The sequence below is a fragment of the Dipodomys spectabilis genome, unplaced genomic scaffold (assembly GCF_019054845.1).
Source record: "Dipodomys spectabilis isolate Male_0828 unplaced genomic scaffold, ASM1905484v1 ptg000136l, whole genome shotgun sequence".
Classification (NCBI taxonomy): domain Eukaryota; kingdom Metazoa; phylum Chordata; class Mammalia; order Rodentia; family Heteromyidae; genus Dipodomys; species Dipodomys spectabilis.
Genome location: NW_024870813.1, coordinates 12,139,895 through 12,167,570, shown reverse-complemented (window position 1 = coordinate 12,167,570; position 27,676 = coordinate 12,139,895). Strand labels below are relative to the sequence as shown.

Genomic DNA, 27,676 nt, shown 5'->3' with positions numbered 1-27,676 from the left:
TTTAAGCACTGGAAAAGAAGAGAAAGGAAAACATAGTGAGAGGATTTCCACTTCATTTCTGGTGGCTGGTCCAGAAAGATGCCTCAGATCCTGCTGCTCACCTTTCTTGTCACCTCCGTGTCGCCCATGGGTGAGTCTCCTGTCCAAACCTTGTCACTGTATACTTTTGTTGTTGCAGTTGGCTATGTGCATATATTATCTAGAACTGTATTTTAGGGCTTTAAATATTGGATCTAGAATTGAATAAGGAAAATCGTTTCTCTATGAAAATGTGTTTTTAGAGAATTTCTGTTCCATGTTCCATTTAACCTCTTTCCTGAGCTTCTACACTTTCCAGGGCTTGTAGGAACACCTTTCCATGAGCTAAATATTTCTTTTGGATACTTTTATAGTTCCAATATAGGAGTAGAAAATAATTTCTATAATTCAGAATCGGGTGTTTGTTTTTGTGAATGCAAAGGGACAGAACTGGATGAAAGATACTTAGTTATTTTGACCTTCAAATATAGGTATGTTTTTTTTGTACTGACCAAGCAATTCTGAAACTGTCTCTCTCAGACTTGGCACAAATCTGGCCAACTAGGCAAAGGGAAGTTTCAGTTCTAGTTACTAACTGATTTTCCTTTCTTTTTTTCTCCAATAAAGCATAAACTCTTATTAGGAGAGTGGGTGGAGGACAAATAAAGAGAACCATGCCATACTTCTGTGTAACTCTAACCTATCCATAATTTATTTCTTTGCAGGAACCTAGGCCTTGTGCTGGCACCATTAAGATGCACCTTAAAAATAGATTTGGGAGGGCTGGGAAGGTGGCTCAGTGGTAGAGTGCTTGCCTCGCATGCATGAGGCCCTCAGTTCAATTCCTCAGTGCTGTGGCTCAAGTGCTAGAGCACTAGCCACGAGCTGAAGAGCTGGGAGATAGCGCCCTGGCCCAGAGTTCAAGCCCCACAACCGGCAAAAAAAAAAAAAAAGATTTGAATGCTGAGTGCTGGTGGCTCATGCCTGTAATCCTAGCTACTCAGGAAACTGAGGTCTGAGAATCACAGTTCAAGGCCAGCCCAGATAGGAAAGTTTTTGAGACTCTTATCTCCAATTTACCACCAGAAAAGTGGATGTGGAACTGTGGCTCAAGTGGTAGAGTGCTAGCCTGAAGTAGAAAAGCTCAGGGTCAGCACCCAGGCCTTTAGTTCAAGCCCCATGATGAAAAAAAAAAGTTTTGGGATTCTAAGGCATGAAAGCTAAATGCATATAATTTCCTGAATGAGATCCTGGAACAGGGGGAAAAAAACTATGGAAATCTGAATAAATGTAGACTAGTCAAAAATAATGTATTGACAGTAATAGAACTATTATTGTGGCCCAGGTGCCATGCTAATGAAGATATTCTATGTGTCTACAGTGGGAATAAGAGAGGAAAACAGCACAGAATACATGCAAACTCTTCATACTGTCTTCTCAACTCATCTCAGAGTCAAAACTGTTCCCTAAAACAGGCATGATCTACCTGTCAATCACCCTAAATCTGATGAAGTAACTAGCCAAGAATACTCAGGCATCAAGTCATGCTCCAGCTTTTCCCACTTCCCTTTTCATGCTCTCCATTGCCTCCAGATCCTCCTGTTTCTCCCCACAATGCACCCAACACTTGACTCAATGCCAGAAGTGAGATCTAGGGATAGGCTGACATTTGTTGGCCTGGGAGGAGAGGGAAATGAGAGAGGGGGGCAAGGAGGGTGGGGAAGGAGAGGGAGGGAGAAAACAAGATACTAAAGGGGATGAGCAGGGGAGAAAAGGAAGGTGAAGGGGCATTAAACCCAGTGAGACACCGGGCCAATGAAGGAGATGACCTTGAGGTGGCTGCTGGGTAGAGCAACCCTGAAACTAAAGGGTGGGGACACAGACTGCAGGAGCCCTGGAGAACAAGTGAGCCACTGAGACTATAAGGGACACACAGGGCTGTCCTTTTTGAAGAGCTTCCATTGAAGAGAGTGTATCCTAATATAGGGTTAATATGCATAATACCAAATTCTGGGCTCCACATTGCAGCTGAAAAAGGATTCTTTATTGTTTTATTTTTTGTCAGTTGTGAGGCTTTGAACTCAGGGCCTAGGCTCTGCCCCTGAGTTTTTTGTTGTTGTTTTTTTTTTTTCTACTCAAGGCTAGCACTCTACAACTTTGAGCCACAACTCCACTTCCAGTTTTCTGGTAGTTAATTGAAGATAAGAGTCTCACATAACTTTCCTGCCTAGGATGGCTTTGAACTGTGATCCTTAGATCTCAGATGACTGAGTAGGTAGGATTACAAGCATAAGCCACCAGCACCCAACTTGAACCAGGATTTTATACCAAGATCAGATTATTAAAGGAGATAGAAAGCCAGAAGCTGCTGGGTCACTTCCAGAGGAAGTGAATTTTTAACAGCATAAGAAATGGCAGCTAACTTGAAGGGAAACTTTATAAATCATGGAACATTCATTATGTTCTTCTGCAGAAATCATTAAAGGTTGAGTATCTAACCATTCCTTATAAAATTACAGAGGCAAAAAATGAGAGGAATATTTCTGTGGATTAATAATCACCTGTGAAATTGCTCTAGAGTCCCTGCTTAGCAAGAGACTGACAGCCAAGAGAGCAAGGGGGACATATTTTCCCCTGAGGTGAGGGGCAGAGGACATTTCTTTCTTCCAGAGACATCACGCTGCTCCATTGAGGCACCTTAGGGATATATTAAATGAAGGGCTGTTTCTGCTATCCCCCAGCTTTGCAAATATGTTCTTTCCAGAAAATCCTTATTTCTTGTCCCAAACTGTCATACTATCTCTAGGAACCACTTGCCAGTAGACTGTGTATTGCTTGCAAACCAGCAATGCTGGGGCTTTTTCCTTCTCAGTGGAAAGAGCTTTAGACACTGTTTATCAACTTGGAATTTGCCACTGATATGGAAGTTTTCTTTACAGATAGTCATCTAAACATGTGAAGCCAACTACACTGTGGTCCCCAAAGCCTCTCCTGTGGATGGATAGTTGAACTGAAATGTGCTTTATCCCAATAATCTGGTTTAGCTTTCAAAATGGAATACCTAACTCCGATTCTGGGGCCTGTTCCAGGATCAAATCTGGGGCCTTGTGCATGTTCAACTCAGGCTCAACTGAGCTCCCTACCAGCCCCCATCCCAGAGTTTTGAAAACTAACATGAGTTTTCTTCCATCTTTTTCCCAAACCCAAATTCTCAGCTTCTTCTGTAGTAACCAATGCCTAGGATCCCTTCAAAGGCTCTCCAACTTCCTCTAGACAAATCAGTCCATATTCTCATAAGATGCACCCTTCAGGTATGAACACAATACTCAGAATATGGTCTGCTTGACTAAAGGATATTTAGGAGAGGAACACAAAGGTGTAACTTCTCTGAACAGTTAAAATATTATCTATTGAAATGGAAAAAAATATGGTCTGCTCAGTTGCAGACCATAATTTAATCTGAATGACTATACTTCCATTGAAAGATTACATACAAAGTTTAGTCCAACAACCAACACTAAGCCTTAAATAGGTTGAAAACAATGCTGTAAAGAGCATTTATGAAAGATGTTTAAATCAAGTTGAGAAATCTTAGCTTCTCTTTGGGACTGTAGGTGGTCTCTTTTTTAAAAAATTTTCTTTTGTTATTGTAAAGGTGATGTACAGAGGGGTCACAGTACGTAAGTCAGATAAAGAATATATTTCTCTTTGGACAATGTCACCTGTTCCTTTGTTCTCTCCAAGTTTTTCCCTCTCATCCCCACCCACAAGTTATAGAGCTCATTTTCCATAAAGGGGCTGTAGGTGATTTCTTTGTTGAACTCAAAAAAAAAAAAAAAAAGCCCAAATGGGAGTTGGAGAGAAAGGCTCAGGGTGCTAGCGCCACCATCTGCAATGTCACCGAGTACCTCTGAGGTGCCCTCTCCCCTCCCAGCCCTAGATCCCTGCTCTGCCTATGTCAGTCTGAATGATCCCTGGAGGAACACTGAACATCAGCTGGATGAGTCTCAAGGCTCCCCTGCATGTGACAGCCATGTGGACGGAGAGTGGTACCGCTTCACAGGCATGGCAGGTGATGCCATGCCCACCTTCTGCGTGCCAGAAAACCACTGTGGAACCCATGCTCCTGTCTGGCTCAATGGCAGCCACCCTGTAGAAGGTGATGGCATTGTGCAGCGCCAGGCCTGTGCCAGCTTCAAAGGGAACTGCTGCCTGTGGAACACCACAGTGGAGGTCAAGGCTTGCTCCGGAGGTTACTATGTGTATCGATTGGCTAAGCCCAGTGTGTGCTTCCACGTCTACTGTGGCCGTGAGTACTTTCCTGGGTACTGAAACCCAGTTATGATGACAATAGCATCTCAGTCGAAGCAACTTTCCTTTGGGACCCATGATATATCCATATCATGATTTCAGACATCTATTCTTAGAACTTCTGAAAACTTCCTACAGAAATAGAAAGGGGAAGGAACTACCAGTTTTATCAGTTCTGTTTTGTGTGTGTGTGTGTGTGTGTGTGTGTGTGTGTGTGTGTGTGTGTGTGTGTGTGTGTGTGTGTGTGTGTGTGTGTACTAGTACTGGTGTTTGCACTCAGGGCCTAGATGCTGCTCCTTAGCTTTTTTGCTCAAAGCTGGTGTTCTACCACTTGAGCCTCATCTCCACTTCCAGCTTTTTGGTGGCTAATTGGAGAGTCTCACAAACTTTCCTGCGAGGCTGGCTTTGAACCACAATCCTCAGATTTCAGCATCCTGAGTAGGTAGGATTTTATGCCACCAGTGCCCGCTTAATTCTTTTTATCTTTTATCTTTTTCCATTCAAACAAAACAGTAGAAATGAAATGTTAATTTACATTATCTAAATAGTCCTTTTTTTTTAATTTAAAGGACCCCTTTTTATGTCATCTGTGTTGATAAATTGATAGCTATTCAGACATCCATCTGATAATTGTGCTTACTATCCATTAATTTGTTAAAGTGGTGTCTAATGAGAAGGAGCTTCAGGAAGTCACTTACACCTTTAAGCAAATTTCTATGTTCTTAATTCCATCAAATCTACATACTTTTATGTTTTCAATCTTGTAGTACTGGGGATAGAACCTGCACCTCTACTGTGCTAGGCAAGTGTTCCATCCCTGAGTTACATTGTTACATCCTCAGTCCCTATATGTTTAAGTCCATAGAAGAGGAGGACACACCATATCTGGTAATACTCCAAATTTATAGGAACTATATTGCCAGCTACAGGCCTATGGACCTGAAACTGAGAGTCACTGATCTGAAGGACAGAAGACACCCCCGAGCAATTTGACTCTTTCACACAAGGTCTAAACCATGAGACTTTCCGTGCAGATGGCTGGGAACTGGTACCCGGTGACTATACTCACAGAAGAGGATCTTTATCCTTGTGCAGATTTTTATGACGTCTGTGAGGAGGACTGCCAGGACAGCTGCTCGGACACTGATGAGTGCACATGCCCACCAGGGAGTGTGATAGGCCACGACGGGCAGACGTGTTTTGGTAAGAAACAAGTTGAGGTAGAACTCGGAACTTGTGATCATGGAAACCAATCAAAATCTCTGCCTGTCTCAGGGCTCCATCGTTGACACAGTTTGTCTCTCCAACACTTGCAGTAGCGTTTACCTTTTTAGTTCCTGACTGCAGTTCAAGCCAAGGTTTTGTTGTGACAGCCCCTAGACAGTCTACAGTTGTGCTGTCTGCTGTGGTGGCCATTTGCCCCAATGTGGCTGTGGAGGAATTGAGATGTGGCTAGTGGTTCTTGAGAATCTTACTTCCCTACATTTTAAGTTAAAAACTTATTGATTATTGATTCAGTCATTGGAAAACCAAAAATGTGTGGAACAACTTAGTTAACTAAGTTATCTCTATATTTCCTCAGTGGAAATGCAGATCAAAAGTTTCTGATAAGAATTGACATCCAATTGAGATACGTGATGGATTTATTTCAGTGTGTTCCAAAAACATGTATTGTTTTCTTATGTGTGCTTCCAGGGCTTCTTCAAGCAGATATAAACAGATATAAAAAATTCAAAGATGGGGCTGGGAAGATGGCTCAGTGGTAGAGCGCGTGCCTTGCATGCCTGAGGCCCTGGGTTCGATTCCTCAGCACCACATAAGCAAAAGGAAAAAAGCCAGAAGTGGCGCTGTGGCTCAAGTGGTAGAGCGCTAGCCTTGAGCTGAAGAGCTGAGGGACAGCGCCCAGGCCCAGAGTTCAGGCCCCACAACCGGACCCAAAAAAAAAAAAAAAAATTCAAAGATACAGTTATTTATTGAACTTTTCTTTTTATATCAAAGGCAAACTACATATACACCTCCTCATTGATAATATTTCTTGGATGTCTTTGCCTAGCAAATCACCACACATCTACCTAGGGTCTATAAACATCACTGACATCATGAGTTGTAGGCAGGCTTTTATGTTTAAAACTGACTTTGTCAATTTTAGCTTTTATTATTTTTCATTTAAATATAACAACTATCATAATTTGTTTTCAATTATATGTATTTTTCAGGAAGAGAGGAGACTATAAGAAAATAATAAAACAGATGTACATGCCTCCAGATTTAAGAACAGTTAAATTTTGCTTTCTGTTTTAAACACTTACATAGACTTTTTTGTTTTGTTGGGTTTTTTTTTTTGGGGGGGGTCCAGTCGTGGGGCGTGAACTCTGGGCCTGGGCGCTGTCCCTCTGCTCTTCAGCTCAAGGCTAGTGCTCTACCACTTGAGCCACAGCGCCACTTCTGGCTTTTTTCTTTTTGCTTATGTGGTGCTGAGGAATCGAACCCAGGGCCTCAGGCATGCAAGGCAAGCACTCTACCACTGAGCCAACTTCCCAGCCCACTTACATAGACTTTTACGGATACAAATCGAGTGGTCATTCTCCATCTTCTTTGTCCTCTCACCCACCAACTGATCACAGTTTGCAAGTTCATTCTGCTCCCTGTCTCTATGCTTTTATTATTTATTTATTGTTTGTGTCCACAATACTATGTGATATGGTAATGGTTTTGGTTTTCTTTCTGTTTTTTGTTCTTATTTTTGAGACAGGATCTCATTAGGTAGCACAGGCTTTGAATTCATGATCCTCCTGCCTCAGTCTCTAGAATGCTGGAATTATAGGTGTGTGTCACCAGGCCCAGCTAACAACACTGTTCAATGGATTCTTCAATTGAACTTAAAAATGACACCTTACTCCATGGGTAAGATGTCCAACCTATCAATTACAATCCCAAATAACCATAGCCTGAATAAGTAGAGGTTCAGTTCTCCTTTACATTGAAAACAATTCAGTCTCCAAGTTAGCAGTCCAAGCTTGAAATGGCCTTGAAGAGAGCCCAAGCCCAGATGTGGCCCTGTCCCTCTCCAGATGCTCACCATGCCTTTGCAAGCAGCAAGGCAAGGGCTCAGAGGGGTCCTCAGCAACCATAGTTTCCACTTCTACAGCTTCTAAACATTTATTCGTTTGCAATTCTGCCCTGTTTTTTTATACCCTTATTTTACTTGCTTTCCTTCCTCTTTCTCTTTCTGGTATTAGTATATATATTCGAATTTCCTGGGTTGTTGTGTTATACCTACTTCAAAGACCCTGTTACCTGCTTTGGCCTCTGCCCTGGGGTTCTCGTTTATGGTGGACTACCTTCTGCTGCCATCCTTTTTGTAGCTCTTACTCTTATCACTGGTTTGAGACAATTTTACTACAAAGCAGGTTTTCAGGTGTTTCTGTCAGGCATTACAGACACATTACCAGTCTGGGCCAAATTGCTTATGTTTCTCAGTTTACAATCCCCTGACCACATGGGAAGTATAAATCTACTTCAGCCATGGCAGGGCCCTGGCATGGGCTTTCCAGTGTTTGTGAAGACTGACTTTTCCCTCCCCTAAACCTCAGGCAGATAGCTTCCTTATTGCTTCCCTGGGCCACCTGGCAAAGTTCTACTTTTCAGTTTAATTGAGAAATACATTAGTCATGCTTGGTAATTGATAAAGAAGAGGTTTCTTGAGTATACAGTTCTGGAGGTTCAAGTGCATGGCACAAGCATTGGCTCAGTTCTAGGGAATGCCTCATGGCAGATAGTTTACGCTACAATCACATGGAAGAGGGATAGATCGCATGATAGACAGAAATCCAGATAACAACTGGAATCACACAAGACCCTCTTCATCCACCTTCAAGGTCCCTGATGACCTTACTACCCAGCTACTCTACTGGGCCCCACCACTCTCATAGCATGCCACGTTGGGGTCACACAAGCACTAGGGTTTACTTAATCCATATCCAAGTCACAGCAAAGGGATCCTGGACTTAAGTAGAATCTCTGTTCTAGTTCATCTCCTTTCTTGGGTCTAAGGCCATGCCCAGACCATGATCCTCCTATTTGATGCTTCCTATCATAGCTAGAAACAGGTGTACACCACTCTATCAAGCTCTCAGTTGAGAAGGGAATCTCACAAACTCTTCTATTCAGACTGAGGTCTTCTCAATCTCCGCCTCCCAAGTCGCCAAGATTGCAGGCATGAGCCACCTGTGCCTGACCAGTTTTGCTCTTAAGAGTAGGGAATTGGCAAGCAAAGAGGTGCCTTCCACTCAGCAGAGGCATATAAACAACTAACAGGAAGACAAGGTTAGTAGAAATGATGATGCCATATCACAGTGGGTGATTGGGGTGTGCAGAGTCAGCAGGATCTGAGAAGAGGTGGGGGATCTGCTCGGTCTTGGGACAAGGTGAGTCTCCTGGCAGTAGAACAACGGAATTGTTTCTCTTCTACAGATGAAAATGAATGTGAGCAGAACAATGGGGGCTGCAGTGAGATATGTGTAAACCTCAAAGGCTCCCACCGCTGTCAGTGTGGGGTTGGACGTGTTCTAAGGAGCGATGGCAGAACTTGTGAAGGTGAGACCATGAAGAAGGACTCAAGTCCAGAGTCCTAAGGAAGCCACTGGCCCATTGTCCAACATCTGGGAATGTGCCTTAGAGTTAGAGGAGTGACTCGCTGCACAAAAACATAACAGAAAGGATTCATCAGTGTTCATTTTGTTTCCCAGTTATCAGGAGAGAATTTTTCAGGAGGCCACAAGCCACATTTTTTTATGCTGATGACAATTACACATTTTTTAAAAAAAATTGTGATTAAGTGATTACATAATTTCCCAAATTTCACAGTATTGTGGAATAATGATGCTCATTTAAAGTCACAAGTTCATTCTAACTTTCCTGGAGCAAATTGTCTATCACAGTCTATAACATATAACGGTGCTCACATGATATACACCATACATGTGATCAGCAGCATGGGGATATTTAATAGTGGTTCGACCAGATGAGTGGGAGTTCTTTGTTTCTTAACTCCTGTTAGTTTTGTCGTATCACCTAACATTTACGATTTAACATCCACTTATCAGGGAGACCATGTACCGTTTGCCTCTTTGCTCTTGGCTTACCTCGCTCAACATGATTTCTTCTAGCTCCATCCATTTCCCTGCAAATGCCATTATTTTGTCATTTCTAATCACAAGCCACATTTTTAATAGAGAAATTGAATTGAACTATTCCAATAAGATTTGTTAAAGTGCAAATTCTGGTTCAGGGAACCTGGATGCAGGTCAAGACAATTACCTCTGCAAATAACTTGTAAATGACATGTGCATTACTGGCCCAGGAAGCAGAGCTGGGAACAGGGTGAAGCTGAAGATCACTAGTCTTCCACAAAGAACCCAGGTGAGGATAGGGCCTTACAGTTCATGAGGCTTTGTTTTGTTTTGTTTTTGTGCCAGTACTGGGCTTGAACTCAGGGCTGAGCACCATTCCTTAGCTTTTTTGCTCATAGCTGGTACTCTATCACTTGAGCCATAGCTCTGCTTCTAGCTTTTTGCTAATTAATTGAAGATAAAAGTCTCTCATATTTTTTCCTGCCTAGGCTGACTTCAAACCATGATCCTCAGATCTCAGACTCTTGAGTAGCTAGGATTATAGGTGAGCCATGAACACCTGGCTAACAGTTCATATTTCTAACAAGTTCCATAGGTGATTATCCCTGTCTTAGGAGTTTGGGAAACTGGTTTTCATGAGGTTGCTATCCCTATGTATGCTTTGCGTTTATTAAAGATTAGCATATTTTTTGGAGATAAATAAAATTATCTACTTTTAATAGCAGAGTTATTATATACATTATCTGACTAAGGAACAAAAAGAGTTCCTGATGTATATCAAGTAATTGAAATATAAATGCCTACTATTACTGTTTTCTATTTTTGCTTTTTTTTTTATTTTTGGTGCTGGTCCTAGGCCTTGAACTCAGGGCCTGGGCACTGTCCATGAGGTTCTTTGTCTCAAGGCTAGTGCTCTACCAGTTGAGCCACAGTTCCATTTCCGGCCTTTTCTGAGTAGTTTATTGGAAATAAGGGTCTAATGGACTTTTCTGCGCAGGCCTGCTTCAAACCACCATCCTCAGATCTCAGACTCCTGAGTAGCTACATTTATAGGTATGAGCCACCAGTGTCCAGCTGTATTTTTACTTTTTAAGTTGATATGATTGTACAGATTTATAGAACACCACATGATGTTTCAATAATCTACTATTATTGCACGAAACTTAGACAGTGTCCCCACTCTAAGACACATTTACCTTTGCAAATCATTACAGCTAAAAATTCACACTTCTACTCTCATAAATGTGAATTTTCCTCACAGTCATAGCAAAGAGTGACATGGAAAGATCAGTAGCTTGACTGTCATTATATACAAAAGACATATGATTTATCCTTCAGGATAACTGATTTGTGAATCGATAGAACTATACTACTGCTTACAAGAATAGACTTTTTTCTTGTTAAATCCAAAATAATATTACCACAAAAAATGGTTAAGTATCACAATTTTCCCATGTAACAAAGTTTACAATGTTATATACTATCCCTCTATAGCAAAGGTAAGTGTATTTTAAATTTTATTGACTAAGGATATTTGCATATTTGCATATTAATAAAACATGTATGAGGAATATTTGTAATTATTCATGAATACGTTATTAGAACTAGTATCGTTAATCCTCATAACCAGAAGTTATTACTTATGAATTATATATGAATATATATTTTAGGAGTGATAGTGCCATTTGAAACTTAGATTTTATTGATAGTCTGAACATACTTTTGTAGTAGGACTATTAAAATCTTTTTTGTTTATCTTGTATATATTTTATAGTTTCGGAGTTTGCACTCATGGGTCACACTTGCTAGGCAAAGTGCTTTTGCTCTGATTACTTTTGAGATGAGATCTGTTTTTTGACTAGGCCAGCCTGAACCACAATCCCCAATTTATGCTTCCCTCATAGCGGAGCAGGTACATGCTACCACTCCCAACTTTCTCTGTTCACAAACTTGTTTATTCCAGGCTGGCCTGGAACTTAGGTCGTCCCAGCCCCATCTTCCCATGTAGCTGGGGTGACAAATCTGTGTCATTGTGCCCAACTATTGGTTGAAATGATGTGGGGAGTAATCTGGAAAACTTTTTGCCCAGTAAAAAGTTTAACCTTAAATGTTTTTTCTTTCTTGCTATTGTTTCTAACATATTTATAAGATATTTCTTTGTTACTTTGTATGTCCCTCCCCCACGGTATAACCCCTGTTTTCACTGTATTTGATATTGGTATAATTTGGGGAGGGGAAGGGAAAAAAACAAATTGTTTAAATAGGAATACAGGCGGACCCATTGCAACAATGAGATGTACAAGACGTTATGTCGAAAAACGAACTTTACAACTTTGGTGGTGGGTAGGGGGGAGATGGGAAGGGATGGGAAGGGGAAACAAAGGAAGAGGCAACAATGCTTGATAAGAAATGTACTCTTTACCTTGCCCATGTAATTGTAACCTCTCTGTACAATATTTTCACAATTAGAAAAAAAAGTTTAACCTTGATCCTCTTGATCTCCACCTTCTGATTAGTTTATAGACATGTTACCAGAACCTGGTTTAATTATATTTTTAAAAAATAATAATTATATCTTTAAAATTATATCTTTTAAAAAATAATAAATGATCCTTTTAAATTTTAAGTAATTTTTACTGTTTTATTAGAAAGCATAAAGAAAATGCAGAGATAACAAAATGGCCCACAATCCCTTTTGCCAGATAATTCCATTCCAAACATTTTGCTCTATCCTCCTGAGAGACTTAAATCCTTCGAAGTAATTTAGATTTTCAGTGTATTTTGTGCTTTGGATTTTGGGGCCTGAAATCTGTGTGATCATTTAATGTGACCCTTTTGTTTTACAAATATTGAAATTACAACTTAGAGAAACAAAATGACATGAAAAAGGTTATTTGGGGTTAGGGTGTAGCTCAGTAGTAGAATACTGCCATGTGTTAGACCCTGGGTTCCATCTCCCAAAGTGCAAAAACAAATTCTATTGTTATTACTGATTTCAATATCTTATAGCATATGTTTTATTTTTTTCCACCATTGTATATATGATTTTAGCTATTTTAAAAGTTTATAAACTTTGCTTATATCCTTTTGAAATATATAGATTTATAAACAGGTAATACCTAATGTCTTCTAAGTTTTGCAAAGACTAATTCATTGAGAATTTATTTTTTTATAAAAGAATAACTTTATAAAAGTTGAAACATTCACTTCCATTTTTTTACCTAGAAAAAATATCAGCAAGCTTCTCCCATAAAGGCTAGATGATAAATATTTTAGACATTGTACACCATACAGAATTAGTCAAAACTACACAACTCTGCCTTTGTAGTGAGAAAACTGCCACAGACAATAGGTAGATAAGTGGTCATGGCTGTGTGCCAATAACTATTTATAACAATGTGTAACAGGTTAGAGTGACAATCCCTGACCTGGAAGATGATAACGTGGTCCCACAAGGTTGTTGTGGTTGTTGTTGTGGTAGTAGTAGTAGTCATAATAATAATAATTAGTAATAATAATTATTACTACTACAGTGCTGGGGATTGAACCCCAGGGCCTTGCACATTCTAGGCAAGCACTCTATTTTTGAGCTACAGCCCCAGCCCCCAAGCCTCATTTTCATAGTGTGTCATCGCCAGCCAACATGCTTTATCCCTAGCCCTCTGGTTCCTAGAAATTCTAGAAGATGGGCCAGTGATCCAGCCAGTTAGCAGCAACTCTGTCCACCAGCTCATCCAGTTGAATTTATACCCAGTCCTTTTTCATCAATAATACTCTATAAAATTCAAACTAATTAAATGTTAGAGCAACTAGAAAATGGCTTTGGGGGTCTTATTCCTAAATGCCTATGATCTCAGTCCAACCATGAGAAAGAAGTCAGACAAAACTGGATACCCAAATTGAAATGCCTGAGCAGCTTACATGGGGAGCTGGTATTTGACAATGGCTGCTTATAGTTTGTAGCCATAACATTTTTTGGGGGGGTCCGGTTATGGGGCTTGAACTCTGGGCCTGGGCGCTGTCCCTCAGCTCTTCAGCTCAAGGCTAGCGCTCTACTACTTGAGCCACAGTGCCAATTCCGGCTTTTTTCTTTTTGCTTATGTGGTACTGAGGAATCGAACCCAGGGCCTTAGGCATGCAAGGCAAGCACTCTACCACTGAGCCATCTTCCCAGCCCCTGTAGCCATAATATTTAACTAATATTTTTGCGAGGTTGTCTACAAATCTCCATCACCAGGCCAGACACCAGGGATACTACTCTAAAATAAGGAACGATTCCTGCTGTACATGTGGGAGCTTGTGAGGAAGAGGGCTGATTCCCTTTTGTGTTGGTCTCCACTGCAGATATTGAAGGATGCCACAGCAACAATGGTGGCTGCAGCCACTCTTGCATAGAATCTGAGAAAGGCTACCACTGCAAGTGTCCCCGGGGCTTGGTGCTGTCCGACGATAACCACACTTGCCAAGGTAGAACATGGATGGTCCCCATCCGCCCCATTTATATTTCCCTTCCCTGAACCCCTTAACCCTCCCCTCCCAAGTGCACCAGACTCTCCTCTTTCCCAACACTAGCTCTTTGAGTAGCCACCTCTGATGAATCATTCAAAAGAGAATATCTCTGCAGAATTACAAAATGCTAATCTTCCTTTGTTGTTTATACCTGATTTTTCTCTAAATTTCTATGGCTAATAGTACAGCTAATAGCAGTTTGGAAGAATAAGACAAATAAGGAGAGTTTCATAAAGCTTAGTTGAAGAGTTGGGGAATGGCTTCTCTAAACAATCCTCCAAAGACTATATTCTTCTAGTTCACTCCTCCAGCAAATGTTTAATGTCCCTTCTGTCTGACTTCTTTATATATTACGTTGTTATAATATATCCTCACATACTGGATTGTGACAGGCCTTTCAGGGTGTGCACAGTCTAGAGAAGTGAACATCTACGGAAAAACAATCTTTTTTTATAGTAAGTTGAAATGGAATTTATAGTCAGAGTTTACAACCTTACCAAGCAGTGCAAGGACAATTTGGAAGTCTTCTCTGAAAGCACTAACACTGTTTATTACCTCTGTTTTATAGGGCAATAATTAATGGTGAAATGAAAGCAGGACCGTGTATCATTTAAGCTTATGTCAAAGCAATGCTTTTCTTGAATTGCCAATAAATTGTGTTGGTATTAAATGTTAATCCTTTAGGAGTTTTACTTGTGGAGTATGCTAACCATACTTTGTACCAACGGTTTGTTTAATTGACACTTGAATACAAGACTCCTATTTTAGAGAACAATATATTAAGCATGGCACCCATGGCTCATGCATGTAATCTTAGCTACTTAGGAGGTTGAGATCTGAAGATGATGGTTTGAAGACAGCTTGGGCAGGAAGTCCATGAGACTCCTGTCTCCACTTAACCACCAAAAAGCTGGAAGTGGCGCTGTGGCTCAAGTGGTAGAGCACTAGCCTTGAGCTGAAGAGCTGAGGGACAGTGCCCGGGCCCAGAGTTCAGACCCTACGACCGGACCCCCCCCCATCAAAAAAAGATGTATGAGAAACTATTCCCCCCCAGAATACCTCCTTTCTCTTCCTCCCAACCCAGGTCTCCCTTTCTAACATCAGTCTCCTCTTTCACAGTCCCCGTGTTGTGCAAGTCAAGTACCATTGAAGTGAGTGTCCCAAGGGAGCTGGTTGGTGGCCTGGAGCTCTTCCTGACTAACACCTCCTGCCGAGGAGTGTCCAATGGCACCCATGTCAACATCTTCTTCTCCCTCAAGACATGCGGCACCGTGGTGGAAGTAGGTCTGCCTTGTGAACACTAGGAGAAGGACAGGAATGCAGCATGGCTCATGTTATACATGAAATACTTCCACGTAACAGAATTGACTCACGCCTGTAATCCTAGTTACCCAGGAAGCTAAGATTGGAGGATCAGGGTTTGAAGTCAGTCCAAGCAGACAAGTCCAAAAGACTTTTATAGCTAATTATCCAGCAAAAAGCTAGAAGTGTGGCTCAAGTGGTAGAATGCGTCTTGAGGGAAAAAAGCTAAGTGAGAAAGTACAAGGCCTTGAGCTGAAGCTCCACTACTGGTGTGAGAGAAAGCGTTACAAAGAGAAAGGAAAAAAACTGAGCTGAAAATATGTTATTCATTTAACAAGTATGCTATTTAGCACCTGTCCAGGGCTGGGCAATATAAGGAAGCGAATTAGGAAGAATGCTGTTGATCTTTCTCTCCAGTGGCCCTAAGTCCCCCAGGTGTACAGACACATTGATGTAGTAGTACAGAGAGGCTGGCTGGGTCCCCTCTCATCAGCTCATTTGACTGGAAGAAAAGGTTTATTTAGAGATGGTGGTTTATTTGTAGAGCAGTAATGAGTGCATATACTGAGCCAGGTTGAGGGGAAAAGTTTATTCTTTCAGCCCTGTGCTGGAGAGCACTGGAGGCAATTCCTGCCATGAGAAACTCACATAGCAACACTGAAATGACAGTGCATAGAATGTCAGTAAGGGATGAACTGTGAAACCTCAGAGCTCCTAGGAGTCCAAGAGGCCCCCTCCCTCAAGGGACTTGTACTGGGGCAAAAGAGGAGGTCTTACACAAGCAGAGAGGGGGGAAAAGAAAGAACCTTTCAGATGGGGAATAAATGAGCAAAGTCTCTGAGAGGAGAGTGGGTGTGCCTGGCTGAGATGAATGTGCAGTGCAGGAATTCCTGCCTGACAAGGAATACACACTGGGAAATGAAATTAGAAAGTACATGGGATGGAGAATGGGTCAAAGACCGGCCTGTATGCAAGGGAGGGGCATCCAGGTTTGATCTCACAGAGGTGGGGATCACCAGGGACAGAGGAGATGGAACTGATTGTGTGCAAGATGGATAGACACAGATGATGCAGCTGCAGGTCAGTGCAGAAGCCTGGGCCATCATCTGGGCAAATGAGTATTTGTTTACACATCTCACTAAGTAAAAACCTGAGGGCTAATCAGACTTGGGGTAAAAGGCCAACTGTGTGGATTCTCACCATGGATGAGCCAGTGTGAATGCCCCATTGCAGGCTGGAAGCATTCATTCATACAGGAGACCATGGGGGTTGGTGTAAAGAGCCAAAAAGCATCTACAATGTGGTAACACTGAGGTCCCAAGGTGGGAGACTCCAGCATAAGCTTGTGCTGTAGCAGAATCCCCAGGTCCAAAACTCTGAAAAAATAACACATGGATGCTGGCCTCTCCTAAGATAACAGAGCTTGGAATGTGCGGATTCTGCACGAATCTGTTTTTATGAGTAATGCTCCAAGGGAATGTGTGGGCTGACCAAGAAGTAGTAAGTAAAATTTCTTTTTTTTTTTTTGTCAGTTGTGGGCCTTGAACTCTGGGCCTGGGCACTCTCCCTAAGCTCTTCAGCTCAAGGCTAGTACTCTACCACTTGTCCACAGCGCCACTTCTGGTTTGCTGGTGGTTTATTAGAGTAAGAGTCTCATGGACTTTTCTGCCTGTGCTAGCTTTGAACCGTGATCCTCAGATCTTAGCCTCCTGAGTAGCTAGGATTACAGGCGTGAGCCACCAGCACCTGGTAGTAAATATAATTTCTAACGGTTGGGAGCAAGCAATAAAATAAATACTTTTAAACTGGGCACTGGTGGCTCATACCTGTTATCCAAGCTACTCAGGAGGCTGAGATCTGAGAGTCATGGTTCAAAGCAGGCATGAAAGTCTATGAGCAGAAGTGAAGCTGTGGTTCAAAGTGGTAGAGAGCTAGCCTTGAGCACAAGGCTCAGTGATAGTACCCAGGCCCTGTGTTCAAGCCCCAGGACAGGAACCAAAAATAAATAAGTAATTTTATTTGAAAAGGTTTAGTGTCCATAGTCTCAGCTACTCAACAGAGACGGCAAAAGAATCTCTTGAGCCCAAGAGTTCAAAGCTAGACTGGGCAGCACTGAGATAACAAGTCAAGAACAAGAGAAAAAAATTAAAGCTCTGGAGGTGTAGGCAACAAAATCTGTAATGTGTTTTGATGTACCAGATGTTTCTAAAAAGGGAGATAATTCTAGAAATAAGCCTAAGCTCTTAACTTGTCCTGGCCTGGCACAGGTGGTGGAGGATAAAATTGTGGCCAGCAACCTGGTGACAGGTGTCCCCAAGCAGACCCCGGGGAGTAGCGGGGATGTCATCATCCGCACCAGCAAGCTTCTGATCCCTGTGACATGCGAGTACCCGCGTCTCTACAACATCTCCGAAGGCTACGTTCCCAACCTCCGAAATGCGCCCCTAGAGATCATGAGCCGCAACCATGGCATCTTCCCCTTCACGCTGGAGATCTTCAAGGACAATGAGTTCGAGGAACCCTACCGGGAAGCCCTACCCACACTGAAGCTCCGGGACTCCCTCTACTTCGGCATTGAGCCCCTGGTGCACGTGAGCGGCCTGGAAAGCTTGGTGGAGAGCTGCTTCGCCACCCCCACCTCCAAAATGGATGAGATCCCCAAGTACTACCTTATCCGCGATGGGTAATTACGCTGCTCGAACTGTCTCCTGAATTCACCCATCTAGACCTTAGGACACTCCCAGAGGGTCCTCACTAGTCACGTCTGGAGGTGGAGGTGAAAGCGGGGAGAGAGGGAAGTCAAAAATGACTCCAGGGAGTCTAGCTCGAGTAACTCCCCACTGAGAAAAGACATTATATAAAAGAAGTAGATTTGAGATTTTAAAGAAGATTGAGTTTGATCCTACAAAGTAATATACTGAATGTGTATGGTGTGTGTGTGTGCATGCCAGTCCTGGGGCTGGAACTCAGTAGCTAGACATTGTCTCAGCTTTTCTATTCAAGGCTGGTGCTCTACCACTTGAGCCACAGCTCCACTTCCAGCTTCTTGCTGGTTAATTCACAATGAGAGTCTCTTGGCTTTGTCTCCCCAGCTGGCTTCAAACTTTGATCCTCAGATCTCAGCCTCCTGATATACTGAGTAACTTTAAACTTGCAATACCTATAAGTGGGCAGTTGGAAATGAGTAGCAGGCTCAGAAACTAGGTCAAGACTAGAGGTAAAAGACAGTGCATCACCCTGCTTCATCACTGAAATTGAAGGGTCTGCAAGCCTGCTCAAAGAGGGCAGGAGTGTGTGAGGCACACACACTAAGCCCTTTGTTCTGGAAAGAGCAGAAGAAAACAGAAAGTATAGACTCCCTTTTTAAGAAATTTGCATGGTGGCTCAAATATGTAATTCTAGCTTAGGAAGTAGATATAGGGGATTGTGGTTTAAGACCAGCCCAGGCAAAATGTTCACAAGACTCCATCTCAACCAGTGGCTGAGCACCATAGTGTTAAGCCCATGGTGTTAAGAATGCTAACTATACCTAGAAGCATGAATAGGGAGATTGCAGTCCAGGATAACCTGGGCATTAAGCCAGACCAAATCTTAAAAAGTAATCAATGCAAAAAAGGACTAGTGTAGTGGCTTAAGTGGTAGAGCCCCTGCCTAGCAAAGGCTCTGAGTTCAAATACCAGTACAATGCAGCCAAAAAAAAGGAAGTTTGGTAGGGAGACAGTGAAGCAGTAAGACAAAATATTTGGTAGACTCTAAGAGAAGAAAAAGCATACATGTTTAGGTTCAAATCCATTGACTAGCTTTGATTCGTGATCTTTCAGGTCTCCTGAGCAGTTAGGATTACGTGCTAATATTAATCATTTTTTTTTTTTTTTGCCAGTCCTGGGGCCTGAACTCTGGGCCTAGGTGCTATCCCTCAACTCATCAGCTCTTCAGCTTAAGGCTAGCGCTCTACCACCTGAGCTACAAGGCCACTTCTGGCTTTTTTTGCTTATATGGTACTGAGAAATCAAACTCAGGGCCTCATGCATGCAAGGCAAGCACTCTACCACTAAGCCACCTCCCCAGCCCCAATATTAATCATTCTTAACACCCATCTCTCAACACCCCTTTTGACCATTTTTGATGAGTTTATTATACTGTTTTTATACACATATATACTTTGTAAAGTGTACAGTTTGTATGCTCTGAGAAACGATATCCCTAATAATGAATACTTAAAATAGTAATTTGGGGCTAGTCATAAACATACATACATGTGCATATTTATATGTATGCATACCTATATGTTTATATGATGCACAAATGTGTGTATATGTGTGCACATATGTATACAAGTATAAATAAGTACACATATATACCCTAAATGTGAGAGAAATGCTATTTACTTTTTTTTTAAAAAGAAGCATATAGTCACAACTCATATAGTGGAAAGGAGTGACCTACAATCTAAAAACTTATGAAATTTGCTTACACATTTGTTCTTGAGATGCTCAATGAAGTACTGTTCCTTTGTTTAGGCAGTTCTAAGGAACTGCACTATTTATTTAGTGTGTAGGCATATGTGTGTATGAAAGAGAGAGAAACAGAGGCAGACTGAGAGAGCTGCAAAAGAAAAAAAAAATCAGGGGCTGGGAAGGTGGCTCAGTGGTAGAGCGCTTGCCTTGCATGCCTGAGGCCCTGGATTCGATTTCTCAGCACCATATAAGCAAAAAGAAAAAAACCGGAAGTAGTGCTGTAGCTCAAGTGGTAGAGCGCTAGCCTTGAGCTGAAGAGCTGAGGGACAGCGCCCAGGCCCAGAGTTCAGGCCCCACGACTGGACCCCCCCCCCCCAAAAAAAAAAGAAAAGAAAAGAAAAAATCAGAGACAAGAACTGGGAAACTGGACTGGGAATGTGTGTTAGTGGTAGAGTGCTTATCTAGCATCCATGAAGCCCTGGGTTCAATTCCTCAGTACCACATTTAAAAAAAAAGCTAGAAGTGGCACTGTGGCTCAAGTGATAGAGTGGTAGCCTTGAGCAAAAGCAGCTCAGGAACAGTGCCCAGGCCCTGAGTTCAAGCCCCAGGACTGGCAAAAAAAGAGAAAAAAGAACTGGAGCCAAGCACTGGTGGCTCACGCCTGTAATCCTAGCTCGAGGCTCAGGAGGCTGAGATCCAAGAATCACAGTTCAAAGCCAGCCCAGGCAAGAAAGTCTGTGAAACTCTTATCTCCAATTAACCAGCAGAAAACTGGAAGTGGTGCTGTGGCTCAAGTGGTAGAGTGCTTCCTTACCTTGAGCTGAAGAGCTCAAGAGATAGCACCCAGGTCCAGAGTTCAAGGCCTATGGCTGAACAACAACAACAACAAAAAGAACTTGGAAACCATAGTGGAAGACCTGGTTTGTAAGCTGGCAGGCAGCAGTCCAAGTCGCCAGACAAGAGGTACAGGAGATAACTGGCTCTCTGCCTCACCCTCTGACTGACCTTAGCCTCCTCCAGTTTCTGCTTCTGCCAGAGAGAATTACAAGCAGTTCCCAAACTGATGTTGAGTTTGAACTGATGTTCAGTATCCTGACGCCATTTGTGAAGTTTCCTTCCCCACCTTTTGTTCTTGTCTGATCCTTTGTGATCCTTCAAGATTCGGTAGTTTTTTCCCTCTATGCAACCTTCTCTGATTCTATCTCATGGCAAAGTCAAAATTACTTTCTTTTTCCTTCCTCCTCCCTCAAGCTTTTGTAGAGTGGAGGTCGTTAAATATTTGCCAAGAAATTTACTGAATGAGTACTTTAAATAGTAATTTGGGGCTAGTCATAAACACATTTATATGTGCATATTTGTATATATGCATACCTATAAGTTTATATGTATGCACATATGTATACAAGTACATGTATACATGGGCATGCATATATATATTAATAAGTACACATATATGTATTTGTGTGTGCATTTTTTTGTCAGTCATGGGGCTTGAACTCTGGGCCTGGGTGCTGTCCCTCAGCTCTTCAGCTCAAGGCTAGCACCCTACCACTTGAGCCACAGCACCACTTCTGGTTTTTTGTTTTTTGTTTCTTTTTGCTTATGTGGAGCTGAGGAATTGAACCCAGGGCCTCATGCATGCGAAGCAAGCACTCTACCACTGAGCCAACCTCCCAGCCCTTGTGTGTGTATTTATGGCAGTATGGGGTTTGAACTCAGAGCCTTGGGTGCTCTTGCTTAGCATTTTTCCTCAAGGATGAAACTCTGCCACTTGAGACACAGCTCCACTTCTGGCTTTTTGGTGGTTAATTGGAGATAAGTATCTCAAAGACTGAGACTGAGGATCATGGTTCAAAGCCAGAAAAAACATGAAACACTTATCTCCAATTTACCAGCAAAAAGTCAGAAGTGGAGCTATGGCTTAAGTGGTAGAGCACCAACCTTGAGAGAAAAAGCCAAGCAAGAGAGAGAGGCCCTGAGTTCAAGCCTGAGTTCCAGCATGTATACACACACACACACACACACACACACACACACACACACACACACACACACAATAATCAGCACAAAATAGGACTGGAGGTGTAGCTCAAGTGAAAAAGTACCAGCTTAGCAAGTATGAGGCCTTCGAAGTTCAAACCATAGTACTACCAAAAAGAAAAAAAAAAAGATGAATAAGGCATTTAGATACAAGGCATCATTTAAATACGAAGTGTGCTGTTATCATATTATCATGTGACAAACTCTGTCATGTCATAGATCATATTACTCGTCTGTTTCTTCAATTTTTGATGCTGGTGATCAAGCTGAGGATCTGTAAGTTAGTTTTTTCTCAGGAAATACAAGAAATAGAAACCATAGCACTTGTTGAGATCATCTCCAGGTTGGTGAAGTCAGGAGCTAGTAGCTACTCAAGTTGAGATACGCTCTCTCTTTTGGGGGCTACTGAATTCAGAGCTGTAGACTTTCTAGGCAATAGTACTTTCTGCCTAGGTACTTTCTGCCTAGAAAGTACCACTTGAGCCAAGATGTCTTAAAAAAAAATTTACTGATATATATATATTTTTTTGGTTGGTCGCAGGGCTTGAACTCTAGGCTTGGGCACTATCCCTGTGCTCTTCAGCTCAAGGCAAGTGCTCTACCACTTCAGCCACATCGCCACTTCCGGTTTTCTAGTGGCTTATTGGAGATAAGAGTCTTACAGACTTTCCTGCCCAGGCTGGCTTTGAACCGTGATCCTCAGATCTCAGCCTCCTGAGTAGCTAGAATTACAAGCGTGAGCCACCAGCGCCTGGCTTTTACTGAATTTTTTAATGGCACCGAAACAGCAATAAACAGCATGTAGAGTAAGAACTTTGTTTCAGAATCTCTTATGTCTAACCACACTTCTTCCTGGCTCAGTAGAAAAATTACTACCTACATATAAAAAGTCAACTCTGTCTTGGGAAGAAGAAAAGTTCTTTTAGAACTTAGAATGGAACAAATAATATGAGGGTAATCCCTGGCTTTTTAGGAAAAAAAAATTCAACAATATCCAAGCAATATCTAAAATATCGCAGGGTTCAGCCTTGAGATACACTCAGAAATTGCACTGTAAGCAGTAGACCTAAGCTAAAAAACTTTATCACAGTGTAACTCACCATTATATGTGGAAAATGGGCAATTAGAATAACTGTGGCAAGTGTCCCCAATGGAAGCACAAATTCCCTAAGAAACTTCCAGGTGTACAGGGCTCTTTGATCACAAATTGTGGTTTGTTTACTTTGTTACCTTCAGTGTTCTTGTCTGTCAAGTGTCCGGTCAATATTTATTAAATCTAAGAAAGTCCTTTTCATACCAATAACAAAAATCATGAAGTCAGAATTCTTGCACCACATTGCAGGTGAAAGACAGCCTCAGTGGACATGGGACACTGAAACAAATGGTGATGATGACCTAGCAGGGGTTGCTGGGCAAGCCTAAGATGCCCCATGGGGGAGGACTGTGTCTCCATATCCTCGGGAATCTCTTTTTTCCTTCCTTCCTCAGGTAGCTGGGGAACCCCAGCTGCTCCACCTCTCCCTTAGGCCAGATGTGAGGCTCAAGCTTGTTTTTCCACCTCTGTGGAAACGATCAGTCTCACCTATTGTCTCTCTTGCTTTCAGCTGTGTTTCAGATGACTCAGTGAAGCAGTACTCATCCCGAGATCACCTCGTAAAGCATTTCCAGGTCCCCGTCTTCAAGTTTGTGGGCAAAGATCATAAGGTGAGCTAAACACCTTTACCTCATTAACCCTAGACCTTCTTTGTGTCCCAGAATGCTGACATTTTAAGAATCTGTGCTTAGAGTCTGCAGGACCCCTGGGAGAATATGGTGAAACCAGTGGAGAGGTTTCCCACCTTCATGCATGTCACAGTTAACCCACTTCACACATGCACACACACACACACACACACACACACACACTAGCAGAGCTATTCAAAGGAAACACCGTAGAATAATTTCAAATCTTTATTGGCAGATACAATGAATAAGCCAGTGTGGAGGCAGGTGTGGTGATGCACACTTATAATCCCAGCATGCAGAGACAAAGAGGAAGATCTTGAGTTTGGGGGTGGCCTGGGGCTCATAACAAGAACCTGGAGAGCCAGGAGCTGGTGGCTCACACCTATAATCCTGGCTACTCAGAAGGCTGATCAGAGGATCGTGGTTCAAAGCCAACCCGGGCAAGGAAAGTCAGTGAGACTCTTATTGCCAATTAACCACAAGAAAACCGAAAGTGGCGCTGTGGATCAATTGGTAGAGCGCTTGCCTTGAGCTGAAGAGCTGAGGGACAGCGCCCAGGCCCAGAGTTCAAGCCCCAGGACCAAAAAAAAAAAATAAAAAAAAAAAAAAAGAACCTGGAGAGAAGAGTGGGGGAAGGAGGGAAAGAAGGAGAGGAAAGAGGAAGAAAAAGAGGTAGGGAGAAAGGGAGGGAAGGAGGAGAAAGAAGGAAACGAGGGAGAAAAGCCAGTGGGGCAGTCAGTTGCATAGACAAGAAATGAACAGAAAAGACAAATAATGAAATGGGAAGAGAAAATTGGCTTTAAAATGCCAATTGTAGTGGGGCGCTGATAGCTCATGCCTGTAATCCTAACTACTCAGAAGGCTGAGATCTGAGGATTGCAGTTCAAATCCAGCCCAGGCAGAAAAGTCCGTGAGACTCTTACCTCCAATAAACCACCAGAAAACCCAAAGTGGCACTGTGACTCAAATGGTAGAGTGCTAGCCTTGAGCTGAAGAGCTCAGAATTCAAGTCCCAGAATTCAAGCCGCACAACCAACAACAATAACAACAAAAACCAATTGTAAGATACCACTTTTTGCATATTAAATTGAGAAAAATTATGAATTGCAATGTTTTCAAGATTCTAAAGAGAAGCTTACAATATCTGTGTAAATCGACACACTTTCTAGAAAGCTACATGACAATATCTAATAAATCATTAATAATAGTCATTAAGTCATGAATTCTCTTATCTACTAATTCCAATCCTATAAGTTTCTCAAAAACAAAGTTTAAAAAAAGTGGATATGGGGCTGGGAAGGTGGTTCAGTGGTAGAGAGCTTGCCTTGCATGCCTGAGGCCCTGGGTTCGATTCCCCAGCACCACATAAGCAAAAAGAAAAAAAGCCGGAAGTGGCGCTATGGCTCAAGTGGTAGAGTGCTAGCCTTGAGCTGAAGAGCTGAGGGACAGCGCCCAGGCCCAGAGTTCAGGCTCCATGACTGGACCCAAAAAAAAAAAAAAAAAAAAAGTGGATATGTATGTTGTATTGTCTTAAGGAGGCCATGAAAAAAAAACCCAAACTAATAGACCTAAGGAGTCCATATAACATACTAATTTGATGCACTATCAAGCAGATAAACATGGGAAAGAAAAAAGCCCGTTACAACAGTTAAAACCGTCGTAACAATGTATGTGCATATAAAACATGCATTAAAAATCCACTGCTATCTCCTTGGATAAAGGCTATGAGGCTGTGCAGGGAGGGCCACAGTGACAAGGTGCAAGTTTGGTTGTCCTTGTCACAGTTGTGAGTCATTTGGAACAAAGGAAGTTTAAGAGGCAGACATCTTTCTTACCCTGCCTTTGTGTGTGTGTCCCGTGCAGCATGCCACTTTCACAGACCAGCTGCTGACAAGCATGACTGTCATTAGCCTCTCTAGAAGAAGCCTGAGGCTGCTCTTTCTAAAAAGGACTTGGCCTGGGGCTGGGAAGGTGGCTCAGTGGTAGAGCGCTTGCCTTGCATGCATGAGGCCCTGGGTTCGATTCCTCAGTGCCATATAAGCAAAAAGAAAAAAAGCCGGAAGTGGCACTGTGGCACAAGTGGTAGAGCTGAAGAGGGACAGTGCCCAGGCCCAGAGTTCAGGCCCCATGACTGAACCCAAAAAACAAAACAAAACAAAAAAAAAACAAGAAAGGACTTGTTCTACAGGACCCCCTGTTATTCCCATCTCTTGTCCCAACCCAGTGTATAGCCTACCCTATGTGCTTCAGCTTCCCCATCTGTAAGATGGGATGAAGCACCTGCCTTATGATTGCTCTTTGGAGTGAGTGAGTGTGTGACAGTGTCCTGCATCTGCCGTCATGGTGACCCATGGCAGCAGCAGGCCCCTTGTTTGTACTAAGGATCACTACCCTCTTTCCAGGAGGTGTTTCTGCACTGCCAGGTCCTGGTCTGCAGGATGCTGGATGAGCAATCCCGCTGTGCCCAGGGCTGCCACCGGCGCTTGCGACGTGAGGCCGGACCTGCTGAGGACTGGGCCAGGCTGCAGCGTCAGACACTGAGTGGAGGCCCAATCAGCATCGACTGGGAAGACTAGACCCACTGCAGGCTGGTCCTTCTCCCCAGACTCCCTAAAGCACCAGAGAACCTTCTAGAACACCTAACTTCCTTAAACCAAGCAGTGTAAGGTTAGACAAACCCCTAGAACCCATTGATGGCTGCTGGTCCCTCACTGGCCAAACACTGGCAAACTAGCCTAGATAGGACGTCAGTTTCCTCTAGTGCACAGTCAAGGGGTCGCCACAGGCTCCTCCACTTCTCCACTTATTTCTACATTAAATAGTCTGTGAATGGTGCAAAAAGACTTTCAAAGTTAGAAGGTGGATATGATGTTTCAAGTTAGAAACCTAAAAAACAACAAAATTTAAATTGCTACTTAAATTAGAACTCAAATACCCACTGGCTCCTGAATCATGTAAATGTTATTTATACCCTGAAATTTCAATTCAAATTCACCATAGTTATAGGAGACTTGGAAGTTTATTAATAAAAAGCTGTATAATAATAAATTACCATTTGGCTTTCCTCTTGCATAATACTTTCTTCGGAGGTTTTCTTATAGCCTTAAGTGAAATATTTTCACTTAATAAATATTAATAAGCTCATCAAGAAGCATTTAAGTGGTTCAGTGATTTAACTATAAGCAAAGTATGCTCCCATATGCCCTATGAATCAGTAATCAGTACCTTCAGGTCAGCAAGACAATAGAACAAGGCATAGAATTATAATGTACTCTATTTCACAGGTGCTTAGTAAATTTTATTAAAATAAACATAAGCCACAAGAATCAATGTTATCTGAAGTTGAATCCAATTTTGTGTGTCTGTGTGTGTGTGTTTGTGTATTTTGGGGCTTGAACTCATTGCATAGGCAATGTCCCTGAACTTTCATGCTCAAGGCTAGTACATTACCACTTGAGTCACAAATCCACTTCCTGCTTTTTGATGGTTAATTGGAGATAAGAGTCTCACAGACTTTCTTGCCCTGATTGGCTTCGAAGCATGGTTATCAGACCTCAGTATCCTGAATGGCTAGGATACAGATGTGAGCCATCCACTTCCAGCTCCAATTTCTTGATGTACCAATTCATGTGTTGGCTTTACATAAGATCAGAAAATTTTTCTTTTTAAAAGTGGAAGTAGTAAAATTAGTAAGAGGAAGCAAAGGAATGACTGAGGCCAGAAGTCAGCACCTGTTTCTAAAATGGGGCCATGTGATAAGAGGTTCAGGCTCCTCTGGGCCTTGTAGTCTTTCTTTTAAAAAATTATTTTTTGTTATTATAAAGGTGATATACAGAGGAATGATAGTTTATAAGTCAGTAATGAGTGCATTTCTTTTTGGACAATGTTACCTCTTTCTTCATTTTCTCCCTGCTTTTTCCTCCCATCCCCACCCATAAGTTGTATAGTCCATTTTCCACAGTGTCTAGTGAGTACCACTGCTGCATTTGTTCACCATTTGTTCCTTCATTTCTGTGCCCCTCCTTCCATGCAGTCTTTGTGACATGATGAATGACACAGAGCAAGAGCAGCTAAAGACAAGTATAGAACAAGGCTGTGCTCTGAAAAGCTGCACAAAAACTGGCTTTGAACTGGAATTGTCCCAGGGGACTTAGCTGACCACTCTCTCACCTAAGTGGTGGC

The 27,676-nt window shown here is 42.3% G+C and overlaps 1 protein-coding gene across 1 annotated transcript; it reads left to right on the top strand.

Moving 5' to 3' along the window:
• On the top strand, positions 1 to 26,841 carry Oit3 (oncoprotein induced transcript 3). Its single transcript, XM_042690255.1, has 9 exons — positions 1 to 130; positions 3,953 to 4,327; positions 5,425 to 5,532; positions 8,803 to 8,925; positions 13,806 to 13,928; positions 15,090 to 15,250; positions 17,540 to 17,955; positions 23,374 to 23,473; positions 25,897 to 26,841. The coding sequence occupies exons 1-9, from the start codon at positions 79 to 81 to the stop codon at positions 26,068 to 26,070; spliced, it is 1,632 nt and encodes a 543-aa protein (XP_042546189.1). The 5' UTR covers positions 1 to 78; the 3' UTR covers positions 26,071 to 26,841.
• Positions 26,842 to 27,676: the final 835 nt, after the last annotated feature.